Source organism: Serinus canaria, chromosome 2, assembly GCF_022539315.1.
Source record: "Serinus canaria isolate serCan28SL12 chromosome 2, serCan2020, whole genome shotgun sequence".
Classification (NCBI taxonomy): domain Eukaryota; kingdom Metazoa; phylum Chordata; class Aves; order Passeriformes; family Fringillidae; genus Serinus; species Serinus canaria.
Window position 1 is genome coordinate 45,796,997 of NC_066315.1, and position 18,208 is coordinate 45,815,204.

Here is an 18,208-nt window from a genome sequence, read left to right on the forward strand (position 1 = left end):
CCCAGCTCCAGTGCCTGACCCGAACCCTTCCCGAGACTGTTCGGACACCGCGGGACGGCTCCGGAATCGCACGCCACCTTTCCGGACAGATCGCGCGCGCGCCCACTACGGAGCGGGGGCGAGCAGCGCGCGCTGGGCGGGGTGGGCGTGGCTTGAGGCGGGGTCAGCGGGGATAGTATGGGCGTGATTAACTTGGCCACGCCCCCTTCCCGCGCCCGCTGCCACGCCCTCGGGGGGACGGGCGCGGCGGGAGCGCGGCGGGACGGAGCGGCTGCCGCTGCCGGCTTTGCCTTGATCCCGGCGGGAAGGAGGAGAGGAGGAGGAGGAACAACAAGAAAAAGAAGAAGAAGAAGGCAGGGGTCGTCTTCCCGCTAAGCCGGTCAGGATGGACAAGTACGACGATCTGGGTCTGGAAGCCAGCAAGTTCATCGAGGACCTCAACATGTACGAGGCCTCTAAGGACGGTCTCTTTCGGGTGGACAAAGCTGCCGGCAACAACCCCGAGTTCGAGGAGACCAGGCGGGTGTTCGCCACCAAGATGGCCAAGATCCACCTCCAGCAGCAGCAGCAGCAGGAGGAGATGCTGATGGCCGCGATGAACGGAGGGGCTGCCGCCTTCCACCCACCCCGTCCCAGCCCGCCGGTGGCGCGGGGTTCGAAGCCGCCCCCCGCCGCCGAGGGGCCGCGAGCGAGGCCCTGCGAGGGAGGGGAGCGGGACTTCGGAAAGAGCGGCGCACGTGCCGAGGCCCCGGGGAGCCAGGCCGGGCGCCGGGGCTGGGAAGCGGAACCCGGCAGGATCCCTCGAGTGGGGGGCACACAGCTTGGCGTGGGGCGCGGGGAGCAGCAGGATGGGAGCCCCGGCGACCCCCAGCCCTGCCGCGGCGGGCAGGAGAACGGCGGCGAGGGCAGGCGAGGTGTCGGGGGCCGTGACCCGATGCCAGCCGGACAGAGGTCCTCCTCCTTCTCAAACGCCGGGACCCCCTCGGCACCTTCGGTGGGGCCAGAGGAGCCTCCGCTACAGCAGAGGCCCTCATCCTTCTCGGCACCCTCAGCGCAGCCCAGTCGAGGGTTTTCAGGCTCCGCTGAGACCTGCGGTCCCAAAGCCGGAGGAGATGGCAGCCAGCCGTGGTACCAGGGTGTCTCGCTGTCCTTCCCGCCAGGCTCCGCACCTGCTGCTCCCAGTGTGGAATACCAGCACGCCACTGCGTACCCCAGCCCAGCCGGTCACTTCGTGGCCCACGGTCAGAACCACAGGCCTGCCAGCGGCAGCGGGAACCCTGAGCAGGACTCCTCACGCCTGGCCTCGCGAGGAATGGTGGCTCCCAATGCCCAGCAGATGCTTTTCCCGGAGGGCGTGAGCGGGCCGCGGTCAGACTCTGGGCACCTGGATGGCTCCAGCACAGCAAAGGTGAAGCTGCCCTGCCAGACCCTCCTTCCGCAGCCAGAGCAAGGGCCATCGGCGGCTGAGCTGAAGCTGGAGGCGCTGACCCAGCGCCTGGAGCAGGAGATGGATGCTCGGCCAAAGGCCGATTACTTTGGTAAGGAGGCAGTCCGCCCGTGGGCACGAGGAGGGCTCATTGCAAAGTGTCACGGCAGGGTTCAGACCTGCGGGATTGCATTTGCCTGTACATCGCCTTGGTTGTGCTCCGTCAGTTGCCCAGAGCAGGGTTTTTTTTTATTTAACTTTTATTTATCACAGGGATTAGAAGCTCTTCCTCCTGCGACACCTCTTTCTTTAATCCCACCTCTCTAATTTTAAAGCAAAGGTAGTTTAGCAGCTTTGAGGGGGGGTAGTGCTGGGAAGAAGCTGGAACAGCGTATTTTGAAGTGCCCTTCATTGCCAGCAGGGAGGCACTTAACTTTTCTTGACAATGCTCCTGGTTCTGTGTGTCTTACAAGGATGCGTCCCGACCACGTGTGGGTGGGAAGGCAACCATCCAGCCTGCGGAGGAGTCGTGCCTGCATCGGCTGCCGTCATGGAGAAGGGCGCGGGGTTCAGGGAAGAGAGAAGTAGCTTGGAGATGGGGAGGGCGGTGGTTTCCCAAAGTTGCCAGGATTTTCCTCTGCCCCCAGGTGCTGGTTCCCATCAGCAGTGAAATGATCGGTGCATCCTGAAGATGGCAGGAGAGCAGTCAGTCGGCACCTTCTTCCCTTAATCTGGGGTCTGTGACGAGTCCAGACCACCACCAGAGGTTATCACTGGCACTTGGCAGTGGAAAGGAACCACTTACATGTGAGGACTCCCCGTGAGAGTATTGAATGTCCTTCTGGATTAAATTGATTTGCTATCCCAGGATGGCAGGAGGTCAGGGTCAAATTGCGTGTTTCCGCTCCCTGCTGTGCCACTTCACAATTTAACAGCAGATAAGGTAGCTCAGCTTTTGGGAGAGGGAAACCCAGAGTTAGTTGCTGGGAAGGCTGGAAACTCCATGGTTAACTTAAGAAACGATGGGAGCAGGGCAGGTGTATGGATTTTCCTCATGATTTTAGACTTGCAGTCACAGAATTAGAACACGGACAGATTAAACTCTTCAACCTGGTGCTGAAGAAGGGTTTGCATCTCAGTTTGCACAGTTGCTGTTGCAGAGGGTCTTGTGTGGAGGGGTCGGTGGGTGGCTCAGTGGTGCTCTGAGCCACACAAGAGCTTCACACTGAGCTTTGGGGGGACCACCGAGCGCTCAGCTGCAGATTGCATAACTAAATGTGTTTCTTGGCAGCAGGCAGGGGGACTTGCCCGCCGAGGTCTGTGCCGGGGTTGTTTATCTTGGTATCCGAGACTGGATTAAGCCCTGTGGCAGGGCAGGGGCATTTTTTATCCTGTCACAGAAAAGTGATGTGTTCAGCTGCTCTGCTCCCAGTGTTTTGACCTGGAAACAAGTTTTGGCACTTTCCGTCTGGTGCAGGAAGCGCGCGGTTTGAATGAGCACAGGGAGCCTCCTTGGGGGGGTCTGAATGCCGTGACAATGAGCTGATGATAATGGAGATGGGGTTGGGACAGCAGGCTCCTGGGAGATGGTGCTCGAAAATGGGAATGTTTTTCTGGAGGTGACATTCAGCTCCGCTGGAAAGGTGTCAGGGGTTTCTCCAACTGACCCTGCTGTGTCTGCTCCTCGTGGTGTATGTGAACTGGCTGGATCATACCTCATCCAAAGTGTGCCTGGGAATGGGCTTAGGAGACAGAGGGACCCAGTTAATGGCTAGATTACTTTTACATTTTTGTCACAAAATAAGGATGCCAGACAGGATGAGGCTTTTGTCCCATGGGAGATTTATAGTGAAGCAGGAGCATTTTTGGCAGCATGGAGAGCCCGGCTGGTCAGGTGGCTGAGTGAGCCCTAGGGAGGGAGGAGACGGTGAGGTGTTCTGACATCCTCCTGAGTGGAGATTTTGCACCAGGATGTGATGTCTGAGAAATATGGGAAAGAGGAGAGTGAGAGGAAAAAAAAGAAATTATTATTGGCAGAGGGAAAAGTAAAGTTTTGTGGAGCCTCAGTTCAGCAGACAAAGGTTCACCAGATCTGCCCTGCTGAGGATCAAGGAACAGGAAGGAGCAAATGTCGAGGTATTTCAATTCTGGGCCTCCTCCTCCCCCTCCCTTTCTCACTTTTATTTTCATTTTTTGCACAGTTACCTTACTTCCTCTGAAGGAACAAATGACACAGCTGGCCTTCTCAACTATTTTTTGCTATGCCCTACTCTCAAGCTACCAAACTTTAGGATGTAAAATAAACACTTTTATGCAATAGTGATAAAAAGGATCAATAGTTTGTTTGGTTGCAGATTTCTTCCCCAGTGAAGGGAAGTCTGTTGCAGCAGTTTTGAAGTTCATCAGAGCCAGGAAATGAAACCAGGACTAAAGTACAAATGGCCAAAGTATTTTATAAAGAATATTTTCAGTTCTCCTAATTTTGTGTGCTGCTTTTGTAACAAGAGGATGTTTTTGAAGATGGGTCTGTCTGTCAAGTTAACATTCTGTCCTTCAGTCTCAGTCAGGACCAGATGTTTATAAAGAATAATTAATTCTGATCACAGTAAAGGAGCTGCTTTCTTCTTCACTATGTGAAAATGTGTGCTTGTAAGTGAATGCCTCATAAAGGATAAGCCAGGGACTAGGTAAAATACAGGTAGGATGCTGTGCTGAGGAGCAGCAGTCTGATTATCTGTCAGCACCCACTTGCTGTGTAAAATGCTTTTGTTTGCTCAGAGCAGGTATAACAAGTGAAAAGAAAGAAATACACAAAGCCAAGAATTTGCTCTGGGTTTTTTTCCTTTTGTTTTTTTGGAGGTAATGACCTACGTGTGAGCTGCATGGGCTGCACATGTCTCTGGAGGAATTTCAGTTCTCCAAGAGGGCTTTTGAAGTGGTGATTTGATTTATGTGGGCTGTCAAGGAGGACATAGAGAGTCTCAGGTATCACCCAGGTCTTTTGCTTGGGGAAGGAAAAGCTGCAGTTGCTCAGAGAGCAACTGGTTGCTCTCTAGGGAAACTAATTCCCAGGAGAGAAAGTGGTTCTCATGCAGCAGAGAAGGGCCTCCATGTCCCTGGGAGGTGTCGCTGGAAGCCAGCTTAGGATGTATTTAGGTTTTGGTGTATTATTTCCAGAGAACATTTAGGAGTGAGGTGTCCAGATCCCACTGATTTCCCATAGAGTTCCTTTGGGTGCATCAGCCTTCATCTCCTCTTGGTGACAGAAGATTAAATAGGAGTGATCAGAGGAGTTGCAAATCCTTAGGTAGCACCACCCAGATGTTTAGGGTTAGGTGAAGTGACACCATCCTAAAGACTGAAGGTGCCTGATGAGTTTTCAGTTGAGACAGATGCACAACCAAACCAAGCACCTGCCTGCACTGCTTGGGAGTGACTTGGTAGAGGAGGGGCTTGGCTGAAGTGTGCTGGGGTCTTCAGGGAGGTTTGACTATTTGTTTTAGCATGCAGTGCCTTGGTCTGCAGGCACAGATGGGTGCTTCTAGAGGTGTAACATGTAGCATCACATTTTTACCAGTGCTTTTTTCATACAACTAGATGGGAATCTCCATCTGATGAGGATTATCTACACTCTTACCAAGAGCTTTTTATAAAACCATTTTTATGAATGGTTTTCGTCTTATAAATATTTGTTAAGTGTTGTATCCTGGCTTCCTTGTTATTTACAGCAGAGCTTATGAGCTGTGGGTGATTTAGGAGGGCCCTGGGCATCTTGTTTTGCAGTTAAAAGTTGGGATGCTTCCCAGCAGTCAGGCAGAGAATATATCCTAGCACAGTGTGTAGATTTTTTTTCCCCTTGGCATAAGCAGAGCAGTAGGTGAGTCGCTGAGCCCTGTGGAGACCTGGGAGCCCAGCACCTTTGAATGGGTGTGAACAGCTCAAAGGCCAGCAGTGCTCTTTGGCAGTGTAGTGCACTGTGAAATTAGTGTTTCACCACTGCTGGAACCACAATTTAACTTTGGGGCTGTACTCACCCAGGCACTCTACTGAACCCTGCTGATGCTGGGGCACCAGGACACTTTGTGTGCAGCAAAGGTAATCTCAGGGCTGACACGAGGAGAATTTCTGATTAAAATGAAAATTCTTCTGAGTCTGTATTCTCTGTGGGTGATGATGACAGTGCCATTTCCACTGGGAATAAGCAGAGGCATCCTTTACTGCCTTCTCTTGGGAGAGTACCAAAGTTGAAAGGAGACACCTGCCTGCAGCAGAGAGGACGGGGAGACAGGGAGAGACAGGTCCTGGTAGAAGAAGGAAAGCTAGAAGGATCACTTGGAGTAGTGGGTGTGTACAGATTGCAAAGCTTATCTCATTGCAAGAAACCAAGCAAATAAGTATTGGCCTGGAATATGGCTCTTCAAGATTACCACAGTATGTGCTTCTCCTCCCTTCCTCTTGGGAGCTCAGCTGGGTTTACAAGCTAAGGAAAAATCTACCGAAAGCAAAGAAAAAGCAAAGAGTTGAGGCAGAGGAGCAATCAGTGTTTCAGGCAGAATACAGTAAGAGTGGGACTGAAAGAAATAAGAAGCTTCATTCATGTGGCATGGGAGTTATCATAATCTCTGATGTCACTATAAGGTACTTAAAATGTCACTGACGTGAGTTTGATGGCATTTTCGTCCTTCACTGGCAGTGTGTACGTGAAGGTCTGCAGCAAGGTCGGGGGTCAAGATTGTGGCCTGAAAAAGGGAACAGAAAACTTGTGTTTACCAACTCTGTGGTTCTCTGGGCAGGGAGTACTTGTCCATTTTTGTACAGACAACCCAGTCACTCTGTGATGAATAGAACCAATCTGCCAGGTTTTCCAGGGACTCAGTCTCACCCGGGCCTCCAAATCTCCTTGAAATCACCTCTCCAGCAAGAGTTACTGCTCAGTAATGGATAAGCAGCATAGCAAGGCATGCAATCTGTATAATTTAGAGTTTGATGTAGGAATTACTTGGTTAAAGGTGAGCCATAGGAAGGTGGGTGGGTTCAAGTTCCAGAGAAATTCTAAAGTAAAACCAGGAGAACTGAGCGTCACATTGTGTATGACAGGGTGAAGACTTTTCTCAGCAGACAGTCTTTGAAACACGTGTGTGCAAATGGAGGGCTTGGTTCTCCTGGGATAAATGGGTGGGTTGGAGATATGGCAGCTGCATCTGCACAGGGTCCTCCCTGTCAGAGTGAGTGTCAAGCAGAATTCTGATGGGGTGGACCCTTGTGAAGGTACAACTTCAGCCAAGAGGCATCATGATCTACTGTGTGCATGTGTGGACAGATGGGAATGATGTTACCAGAGGTGCAAAGTCTCTGTGGGGAGTGGTTCTTCTAAGTTCATCTGGGGGTTCTTCAGCATAAATCCAGCCTCCTGTAAATAGGGGGCAAAAACCAGTTACATCTGATGGAGAAGAGTCAATCTGATGGTAGAAATGTACAGAGTATGTGGAAGGAGTAGGACAGACTTGCTGTTTCTGGATTAGCAGATGAGCAGACCCACACCACCGGAATCATCCTGCCCCTGCATTCCTCTTACCTGGGACTAAATTGGCATGGCAAAGAAATCTCACCTCTGAAGCGCTGTCACATTAGGCCCTTCAAAGTGAAGTGACAATATTAGTAAGCCCAGCCAGGAGCATGTGTAGGAAAGCTTGGCTGTGCTGTGTGTTGCTGAGAAGGGAGGTGAAGGTAGAGATGAAGGCTGCTGAAAAGAAGAGGGATGCTGTTGGAAGAACTGTGGTCTTGGTCTGTAGATTGATGTTGTCTGAAATGTGGAAATAAGTCTTAGTCCCAGAAAACGCTGCTGTTCAGCATGGCTTGTGTTGAATTTTTAGTGAGTGGGATACAGTTAGTAACTAAACTCTTTCTGGTGAGTGTGAAATAGCAACACTTGGAAGAAAAAAATGTCTCCAGGGGCTTTGAGTTGGGTGGTAAATGGAAATGGACTTGTTGAATTTTGAGGTTGGGAGTGACATTTGAGCATCGGGGTCGCTTTCATTTCTCACAGCCCTTGAGGTCTTTGTCCAGCCTCTAGGATCATGTGAGCCAAGGCTGATCCTGGTGAGAGCCCTCCTGGTCTGCAGTGCTGAGATGGAGTGTGGCAAGTGCTGGGAAGTGGCTTACAGGGCATGTTTTCGGTCCCAGCTCTGTTCCAAAGGTCCCTTTGTTCAGACTCTCAGCTGTAGCGCGGGCGGTTGCTTGCTGCGTGATGCGAAAGGGAACAGAGATTTCTTTGTTGTCCAGGGACGGCTGCCCTGCCGGCAGAAATTGAACCAAAATCAGCAATTTCCATCCCTTTTCCTTCCCAAGTCTGGCTGCCATTCTGCCTGTGCACTCAGGCATGAATTTAGTGGTGCTGTGCATGTGTGGTTTGTCATCCTGGTGGTAAAGGGAAACCTGTCATTTCTTCTTAATAACATTGTCTAAGGTTAAAAACCGTAATTTCGGAGGGGATGTCTGCTGGGATTGGTGCTTGCATAAACGCTTGTTAGGAGCAGCAAAGTTACTGAGCGCCGGAATCGGGGATCTTGCTGAACTGTGGCTGCTGCTTCACGCTGAGGACAAAAGTTTTTGCTAAAAGCCACTCTATGCCAAGAAAATTACCCAGAACTGCTGACTAGTGTCAGTGGCATGTGAGGCTGGAGTGATGCTGCTGACATTTTAACACCAGCAGCAAGCACAGTCAGCACTGTTTCGGGAAATAGCCGTCGGAGCTGGTGTGGAGCAGGGCGTGGAGCCCGTTCTGCAGCAGGATGGGGATGGAGGTGGCCCCGGTTACGCTGGCTTTGCACACACGCTGCCGTGCTCAGTGACTGGCTGCCGTCTGCAGCAGCTTTTTCCTTGCTTTTTCCTTGCTTAGCCTAAGCCAAAGGATCAGGATCATTGTGACAGCAGGGAGTGAATGGGGAAAAAAAAAGGTGGAAAGGAAAAATCAATAAAAATCACTTTCCCCCATCCCCCCTCTTTCAGGCCAGGTGTGCTGAGTGTCAGAGATGAAGGTTCAAGTATGTTGGTTAAAATACTTCAGAATATTATGTCTGGAAAGAGCAAAGACTTATTTAGAGAGTAATTTCACTTGCTACTGAGATGTAATAGGCTTTCAAGTAAGATTTAGCAGATACCTGTAAGAACATAAACTAGATTCAGATGTGCCATAATGCCATTTTTCAATTGTCAGCCTTGGCACAGGATATGTATGAATATTTATAGCATGTCTGGTTATGACATAGTTGAGTAATTTAGCATATTACAGTTTTTACAAAAAACTTTGTCAATATATTTTAAAAGCCCTTTCACTCCATTACTTTATTTTTCATTTTTAGGGGCATAAATATCAAAAAAAGTGGGTGAAAGGGTTAATCAGGGGGTGAAATGGAGTATGGACTGAAAGGAAGGTGGAAGGGTGGTTGGGAAGTTTGAAGGGTGGAAGGATTTTTTTTGGTACAGATGCAAGAGCCTTGACAGCTCCTGCAGGATCTGTCCTGTTGGGAAGCAAGAGGGGCAGTGCCTGTGCTATGAAGCGTAATGGGATAGACAGAAGATGGCAGAGGCAATTTCTGCCCTCCATAGGGTTTGCTTTAGCCTACTTAATAGTGGCTTATGCCTGCCAGCATCTTTACTGGGCATTGTGCCTGCACTCAGCTGCTGTGCCTTCTGCCTCCTGCTTCTTCTTGCTGCTCATCCACAGTCAGTGTCACCCGGCTGCTTTGTGGAAAGGAGGAAATCGGAGCATGCTGGTGAGATTTTCTGGAGCAGCCATTCATTGGCAGGGGGAAGGGGAAAATGCAGCACTTGCAGTGCAATAAATACGTTGGCTCTGTGGAAAGCTTGGTGGGTGTCATGGAAAATTGGCAGGTTTTCTGCTCTCTAAACTTTCTGCTTGGCATTGCTGTACTCAAGAGGGAATTTTGAGTCGTTAGTTCTTGTGTCAGATCATCGCACAGAAATTCAGGCTGCTGCTGAATGTGTGCATTCCTGGGAGAGCACATCCATTTGAAAAGCCAATTTTTTCTTATCTTTGCCTTGACTTTTTTTTTTTTTTATCCTTTTTCTAATGCCTGTACGATTTATCTTTCTTTAAGTGTTTCTTTCAATAAATGAGATAAACCTGCTCAGTTCAAAAAGAACCAGAAAGTTTTGCTCGCTTGGTGCCAGCCTGAGTGCTGGGATGGGCCCGCAGCCAAGTGAGCATTTCAGTTCGTGTAGCATTTGGACAAAACAGAGTAAGTAATTATTCTTTGCAGCCTTCTCTGCAGGTTTGTGTCAGTGTGGACTCTGGCTCTGAGTGCAGTGGGGCTTGGCGCAGCACTAGGACTTTCAGCGTGCTGGTTGAATGCACGCAGGCAGCTGCAGCATAGAGAGCCAGGTCTGCTCTGCAAAAACCTGGTAAAATCAAGTATCTGCTTTTCAGCAGCCATGTGTGTGCTACTGCAAAGGACTCCTGAGTGGTTTTATCCCTCTAGTGTGGAAACTAACCACCAGGGCTATTGGCTGCAGAAAGAAATTGTTACTCACCCTGGCAGTGCAAGCTTGGTGCTGCCAGAATTGAGTTACTTTTCAGCACTGTTGTAAGCTCAATGGACTTCTTCCTAACTTTCTCCAGACTTTTTCAATTACTCTGTAACTTTCAATGCCCCAAAAGAACTGAAATTTTGTTTACCGTCCTTAGCATAACTAAGGATCTCCAGCAAGATGATGCCATTCCTCCTCCTGGGCCAGTAGGAGTGATGTGTGACTCACAGTCCCAGGGATTTTAAGAGACAGGATTAATAGGTCTGGGTCATGGTGCAAGGTGAAGTCACATCAGAGTCACTACAGACCAGAGACAGAAACACTCTTTTTCCTTCACACTGCCCCTTATTATTCTCTTTGCTTAAACAGAGATACAAGTTTCTCAGAGGTAGTTAAAGGGTGGTGCTGCTTTAAAAACAGCCTGTCACAGTCACTGGGTAGTGCTTGAAGTAAGTAAAACTGGCTTGATGTCCCATTTCTTTGTTAAGAGAGGTAGGTGTCAGGTGGTCTATCTCTGTTTTGTTGAGGAATCATTAGGGCCTTCAGCAGGCACAACTGGGGTCTGGAATGGATGATTTAAAGGAGGTAAGTGAAGAGCTGTGTTTTCCTCACATCAGTTTTGACCAACAAGCGTATCTTATACAATAATTGCCAGAAGCTATTGTCTATGAAGAGCTCTGAGCACCACTTACTGATGATACTCACTGCGTTTGTGAGGGTCCTTAAGCAGGTTTGATGTATATAAAGGTTGTCAGGAAGGATGGGAGAAGGAAGGAGATGTCACTGTACCTGGACAGGACTGTTGTTGTGCAGTGTATTTTTTTGTGAAAGTCTTTCACTGTGGAGGTTTGATGACTGTCATGACTCCTGTTAACAGCATGTCTCAGAGCAGGTGACCATGCTGTCACCTACATGTTGTGGCTTCAGTGAACCACATGGTCCTAAGCTGTTCAGCCACCATGATGAGCTAAATGTGTTGCCACCCAGCCAGTGTCCCCAGCCACCCTGTTGGATCCCACTTATGACCTCTCTTCTCTCCCCCAGGTACCTGCGTGAAGTGCAGCAAGGGCGTTTATGGGGCAAACCAAGCTTGCCAAGCCATGGGCAACCTCTACCATGACAGCTGCTTCACCTGTGGAGCCTGCAGTGAGTATCCCTGGCCTGGTCTGATCCTGGTGCCAGACCCTGCAGCAAACTCTTCAGGCTTAACATTTTTCTGGTGTAAAGGGAGGAGAAAATAAAGCAGTTATTAAACTATCTCCCAGCTGTATTCTGCTGCAGCTCCATGACTTGGAGGTGGTGGTGCTGCTTGTTGTTTGTTTTGAATGGACTGTTGCAAGGAATGTAGAAATGATATTTTGGATTGTGCCAGGCTTCTGCCTTCTGGTATGGGGGATGATTGTTTTCATTCCTCTGCCTCTCTGTTATAGCCACATTTTCTTACAAGAGTATTTTTTCAAAGTGGCAGCGAATATGCCTTAGCTGGCAAGTTTTTTGTCTCAGCAGGCTTTACTTTTCAGATGGAGCTGCTGCAGGGTAAATCCATCCACTGGCAGCGTTTTCTCTGTGTGCATTATCTTCTACTTGCTAAAATCATTTTGCACCTCTGAAATACCTCCAGTTAAAGCATGTAAGTGCATGAATGTCCCAGGATACACATCTTGCTTTCTCTTTCTCCAGGGAAATGCAGCCATGCCCTGAGATAAGGGGCATGTCTCTGCCAGCTTGGTTTATGATTTTTCCAGGGAGGGAACTGGTTACTCTGCAGAGGTGTCGGGCTGGAAGCAGTGCTGATGGGGCCCTATGAAATCACCACAAGAAGCAGAGTTAATAGTTCAGCTGGCCCTGCTGAGCTCCCTGTGGGTCACTTTGTCAGACCCACATCTGGAGTTTGCTGGGGTATACAACAATGTATAGACCCTCCTGAGCAGCTTTTCCAGGAGGTCTGTGATGGAGCTGGAATGAAGAACTGGCCACTTGATTTTAAACTGTGGCTGTGTTTGTAAGACAGTGGTTTTTCTGTTTTGTTGTGTTTAACTCCAGCAGTAGTAGCATATTTTTAGAACTGTAGTTGTATATGTGGTGGCAGAAAAAATAATAATCTTCTGCTGCTTTTGTATATATGAGTTTGGTTTTCCCAGATGAGAGTGAGGGTTTTTCCTCCTGAGTTGTATTTAGAGTTATAAACTCATCAGGACTGCATGTGTTTTATTTGGAGCTGTAAAGTTGGAATAAATATAGAAAGATGTGTATGCTTTTTAATAATAGCTGAGCCTTGAACTATGCCCATTTCCCAGCTGTCCTACACCAGCTGCCCTGCCTCACCTATGTTTTTAGTAGAGTATTTCACCATCATCTGACCGAAAATAGGAAAACTGAAAAGAGAAAGTGGTTTTTGCATGTAATGGCAGTTTCCTAGAGGCTCAGAAGTCAGCTGCTCACTCTTCTGTCCTTTCTTATACATTAATTTGAAATTACTTTATCTTCTCCCATGGAGAAGTTTCCTGGCTGCCGCCAAGGATTTGCTTCAGTTACCTCTCACCCTCTAGGGCGAGGCAGTCTCTGAACTGCCCTTGCGCCCAAAGCTTCTGTTAAAAATAATCCAGCAGCAGGTTTGAGCTGTCTTAAATTTCTAAAATTACTACCATGCAACTGGTGCTTTAGAAAGAAACACTTTTGATCCTCCTTTTAAAATGAATTATACAATCTTTATTTGGAGACCAGTGCTAGAAAAGTAGTTGTGGTTGCAGAAGTATCCGTGGTTACATCTGTTTGTTTGTCTGTGTTTGGTTAAAAATTAACTTAATCCCATTTCTAATGAGGTGGGTTGGTGAGGGTTGAAAGAATAGCTATTTGCTGCTTATTTTAAAAGTCAACCCTTTCCAAACATTTCCAGTGCAAGATGAAAAGGTGTGGATGTCAGGTGAGACTTAAAAGGATGGAAAGAAGCCAAGTTTAGCAAAGTGAAGCCCATTTTCTCTCTTACCCAGGCTGTAACTGAGAAATGTGCTAAGTAGATGTGCTGGGGCAAAGGGTTTCAAACTGAAAGTAAAATTAAAAAACAAGGCTAGTGAAAATTATGGGGAGGCGGGGAAAGAAAGGGATGTGGGAGCAATAATGATATTTCCCTACATAGAAAAGACTGTATTCAAAACAAGATAGAAAAGGAGAATGCAAGTCATAGGCATATAAGTGAGAGTCTAATTCAGCTTGTTATATTTAGGAGAGTAGTCATGAAAGATGAAGCCCTTCCCATTGTGGCAGTGGCCATACTGAAATGGAAACTGAGGCAGTGGCAGCTGGCAGGATGGCATGGATGAATGGAGGGGAAGGTGTGTGGTGGCATGGGATTCCCAGCATTTCAAAAAGAGTGGTGCAAGAGGGAGGCCCCCACAGTGGAGGGTGTTTTCCCTCATGTGCACAGACCTCTACAAGCAGCAAGGTTTGCAAGAAACCCTTCAGTGCAGGGGGTGGTTTCCTGCATTGCCCCTGCTCGCTTGCTCTGGGGCTTTGTGGCCTTACCTGCTGACTTTCTGCTTCATCAAACCTCTGCATTGTGGCTGCCTGGGGAGGTACAGGACATCCTGCCCTGCACTCAGGGAGGAAACCTACTCGAGAGGAATCCCAGCCCCAAAGACCATCAGTTGCTGTGAGGACAAAGGGCACACACTCTGTCATTCATTCAGAGAGGACACAAGCCCTCCTGCAGGCTTTCTGTCACCTGTGTCACTGCAGGAAATGTGATGAGGCCATTTTTGTCTGCCAGAAAAATAAATACTTATTTGGTGTTGTCTTTCTAGTTGCAAAGCACATCCTGAGCAGCCTGTGTGGAAACTCTGGTTTCTAATTGAAAAGTAAGTAGTGCTTTTAAGGTCAAGTGGAGTTCATCTTGGACACCATCCAGTACAAACTTGACTTTGAGAAGTCAAGGTTGCTCCTGATTTCAATCCTAAAATTTCTTCTCTGGTGGAACACTGAATATTCCCCACTCCAATAAATAAAATATACAAAATTACCTATTAACGTAAAGCATATTGTCCTCCAGATATTTATAACCACTGTCCCGCTGTTTTCATTTGAGCAAGGATTTCTAATTTTGCTCCTAGCTGGATTTGTGTCCAAATGTGCATTGGTTTTCCCAACACAGAAAATCAAGAGGGTATAAGAAGCAAGGGGTCAGGTGGGGGGGGGGGTGATACCCCATATAGTGCCAAATTTCCTTCACCCTCAGCTTCCCAATACACATTTGTTCAGAGATAAATGATAGAGCAGTTTGTTGAACAGGGCTGTGCATACACTACAGGGTTCAGTTGGCAGGAAAAAAATGTACTGTCTTATCTGAGCCAGTGGCATGTAATGCAGAAAATTTGGCTTAGAGGTCAAAACAACAGATTTAGAATTATTACTTTGGCATAAATGTCTCGTTTATCTTCTTGTTTGTTACAGGGCAGAGGTACAAACAAGGCAGTCTTTTGCAGAGAGGGAGAGGAAAAATACTTCTGGCTCTTTCTGCAAGATTAGTAATAAATGATATTTGCTTTACAGGAGGGCTATGAAAGTAGGTTAAAAAAAAAAAAAAGGCTTCCAAATGCCTTGAACTGTTTCCTGCAATCTCAAGGTGTCTGTTTCTGCCTTGGGGTTCGGGGTTTTTTTTTGCAGCTTGTTGGACAAAAAGTTGTGGCTATCAAATGGTTTGTTACACATTAACCATTTAAATTAAATCACTAATTTATACCTCCTCAGAAGTATAAAAAATATGTGTCTCCAGATGTTGATATTTACAATTTAGGCAGTAAAGAGACCTTATAAATGATACACTTTTAGCTTGGCTGTATCACTCTAACCCTCTGTGTTAAGTTTTAGTATTTTCTCTTGGATTCAGCCAGGCTTATATCCAAATGCCACAGGTTGCCTGGAAAACAGACCTTTTTGCTCTGCTGGAAATGTAGTTCAGAGCAGAAGAGTCTTGCACTTGAACCACTTGCTCCTCAAGAGGAAATCTGAAAGCTAAAAAAGTGCAAGGGAAATGTTGTAGATGGCTGGGAAGGAAATCAGTAGGCAAGGAAGGAAGTCAGAAAGAAAGAAAGAACTGATTGCAAGGTGATTTGAAGGAGTGTTTGATGTTGAACTACAACACAAGGGCCAAAGTGAGGACCAGATTTTGACTCCTTACTGCAAAGAGTTGGAAGCTTTGCACAGATTACAGAAAATGGTTGCATGGATTACAGAAAAAAATGGCTGGAAGCCCTTACTCGATTACAGAATTCAGTCTTTGACATGTCTACATCACTTCATTACTTGATTTTTCTTTTCTATTTTTGCAAGCTCAGATTAATATTGATGTCAGTGCAGGGGTTAATAGGCTGCTGTTCCAGTGACAGACTCTGAAATCACACAAGCTGGCTGCCTCTTGCCCCCCTCTGACTGTATATATTTTATATTTAATATTTCACAACATAGTTACATGTAGAGGTATCAAGGGTCATTTACTAAACTAGGTAGCTAAGCTATCAAAGCAGTGTTTTCTGCAAGCATAACCCTCTGCTTGGGCTAATTAGTCTTGCTGCAGTGATTATGAAACATGGCTGCTTAGAGCAACACAGCTCTTGGTGTCTTTGGGCTAATTATGTGGAATAAACATGTCCTGTATTGGTATGTAACTCCTAGAAAAAGAAGGCCATGGTTTTTATTGGCACATTTAAATAACTTTACAAGCAGAAAGTCCCCTTTTTCTGCCCATGTCACTTAATCCCAGACAGCAGGACAGTAAGCCTTGCCAAGTGGATTTCTCCTCGGCCACGTGTATGTGTATGGTTATTTTCAGTTGCAGAAACTGCCGTCTCTTCTAGAGGAGGCAGAACTTGGTGCCTGTAATTGGATTAAAACCCACCACACCGATCAACTCGCTTGAGAAAGTGCAAATCTTCAGAGTGGAGAGTGCAAAGCATTGCCAGTGATCTACCCTCAGCATCCCTTCAGTAAAATTATCATGCCAGAGTCTTCATAGTAAACAATATAATTTTTTAGCAAAAATCATATCAGAAGATATTCAGGTGTGCTTGGATTTACAGTTTAGAGGACAAGCAGTTCATCAGTACATTTTTCTGCTTCAGTCTAAATGGCTGTTATGTTCTTGCTGACTTTTTGTCTTCAGTCTCAGCTCATTGGTGAAAAATCCCGTAGTTTGTCACAAGAAGTGCTTGCTATGGATGAGAAAAGTCAGGGTAGCTTTTACAGTAAGGTGACAGTACTTGTTCTTCTCCTGGCCAGATTTCAGGGCAGTAGTGATATGAGGCCTGAACTAGAGGGGCTTTGGCATGGATCAGGTGTCCTCAGTAGATATCCTTGATGGAAAGGTGCAAATGTTCAGCTCTACAAAGGGATGGATGCAGTCAGGGATTTACCAGTGTAATAGTGGTTTCAGTCAATTGCATGTGTTTTAGTGCTGGCTGAAAGTCTGAAATTATTAGGACAATGTGAGGAGGAAAAAAAGGTTAAAATCATTTGTGGAATAAATTGCTAGTCCTTCTACTCTTTCTATTTTATAATGTCATCTTCAAAGTACTGTATTCTGTAAAGAACAGGCATAGGATTAATTTGTGCTGTAAAGGTTTTAATGGGTTTCATAACAATGCTTTAATGATACTGTGACTAATTTTCTGAGTAATGTTTCAGTAAGTAATGAGGCCCCTTCCATAACCAGAGAAATTTAAAAATTACTTTCTCGTGTTGTTTCAGCATGCAGTTAATTCACCGAGGTCACAGAGATTGCCTCCCCCTCCTTCCTCCTTTGAGGCTCTGTGTTTCAGTGAGTCACTGGGTGACAGGGTGGGAAGCCAGCTCTTGACAGCCACCTGGTTTTGCTGCATTTTGGGGAGCTGGGCAGCCATCTCCAGAGTGATGCAGAGTGGCTGAGCACTGGGATGAAAACCAGTTCCTGAGCAGGGACTGTCTGGATCAAAAGCACTGTTTTGTCCCAGGTTGACTGTATTTTACCTCTGAATTTTGATACTTCTAGGGGTTTCCCTAAAATTAAGAACTCATTAATATCTTCTTGCAGTGGTTTGCCTGATGGCAAAGGAGAGGTGTTGCTCAGTTGTGTGGGGTGCTGTGGTTTTGCAGTGTTTCTGTCTGGGGACCATTTCCGCCCTCACCTGTGGTTCTGTTGCCATTAGAGGCAGCTGACCTTTCTTACGTGCGCATGTTTTTGGCTTTCAGGCATCGGATCATTTCCTGAGAGTTTGGAGGAATAAAGCAACACTTTTTTAACAGCAAAAAAACTACAAGTCTTTTGCTTGAGTTTGTTTGGTTTTTTTTCCTACTGCCCCAAATGTATGGTGAGAGCACAGAGCATACAACTGTGTAGTTGAAAGAGATGTGGTAATAGAGTTGCTGTGTCATGGTACAGTTTCTTCTTGCAGATATCCTCCTGCCCATGGTTTCAGCAAGACTTTGGTCTGTCCTGGGATATCTGCCATTTGCCTGATTTGGAGGATCTATAGCCAGTGAAGTGACCCTTTCATGCAGGCTCAGTTCTAGAGCAGATTGGAAATATTGACGCTTCTGTGTCAGCCCGTGTGCTGCATCCAGCTTTAATGGTGGCCAAGAGAAATGGGACAGATGTCAGAAATTTAAGCAGAGCTGCCTGATGCCTGACCTTGTCTGCCGCACATGGTAGGACACCCTACTGCCTGTCAGCAGAGTGTCCACGGAGGGCTCCCAAAACACACATGCTGGCTGAATTTAAAGTGCCATCAGTAATCAAATATCCAAATTTATTTTACAGCTGTGGCACTTGAAAAAGCACTGGTTTTTGTAATGGCAGAGGCCCAGGGCTGTCAGTGTGGAAGGGACCCAGGAGAAGCTGCCAGTCAGCAGTGATTTTTGCCCATCTGCTGTGCAGATACCACAGGGAGTTCCATGGTGCTTAGATAAGTGGTAAGTGAAGCCCGCACACTGCCTCTCCAGCAATGCAGCAATCCTGGTTGTGTATCTCCATAGAGCCCTGGGATCCAGACGTGGCCTTGTTCCATTGTATGCACTGACAAGCTATCTCATCTTTGAACATGGGTATGTGACCCCGTTGTTTTTAATAAATAATGGAAAAGCAACTTCAAAAGAGAAAGTTAAGTCCAAATCCCCAGCAAACAAATGATGCATCTCCCAGGATTCTCCTTGCCAGGGACATTTCAAGTCCCTGGTTAAACTCTCTGTGTAGTCTTCAAAAGGAGA

The 18,208-nt window shown here is 47.0% G+C and overlaps 1 protein-coding gene across 1 annotated transcript in view; it reads left to right on the forward strand.

Annotated features, from left to right (window-relative positions):
- The first annotated feature begins 226 nt into the window (after nucleotides 1-226).
- Nucleotides 227-18,208, forward strand: part of LIMD1 (LIM domain containing 1) — a 32,942-nt gene continuing 14,960 nt past the window's right edge. The window contains exons 1-2 of the mRNA XM_009086395.4: nucleotides 227-1,538; nucleotides 11,021-11,122. Of these exons, the coding sequence (XP_009084643.1) occupies nucleotides 386-1,538; nucleotides 11,021-11,122 (1,255 nt within the window). The 5' untranslated portion in view covers nucleotides 227-385. The remainder of the gene's footprint in view (nucleotides 1,539-11,020; nucleotides 11,123-18,208) is intronic.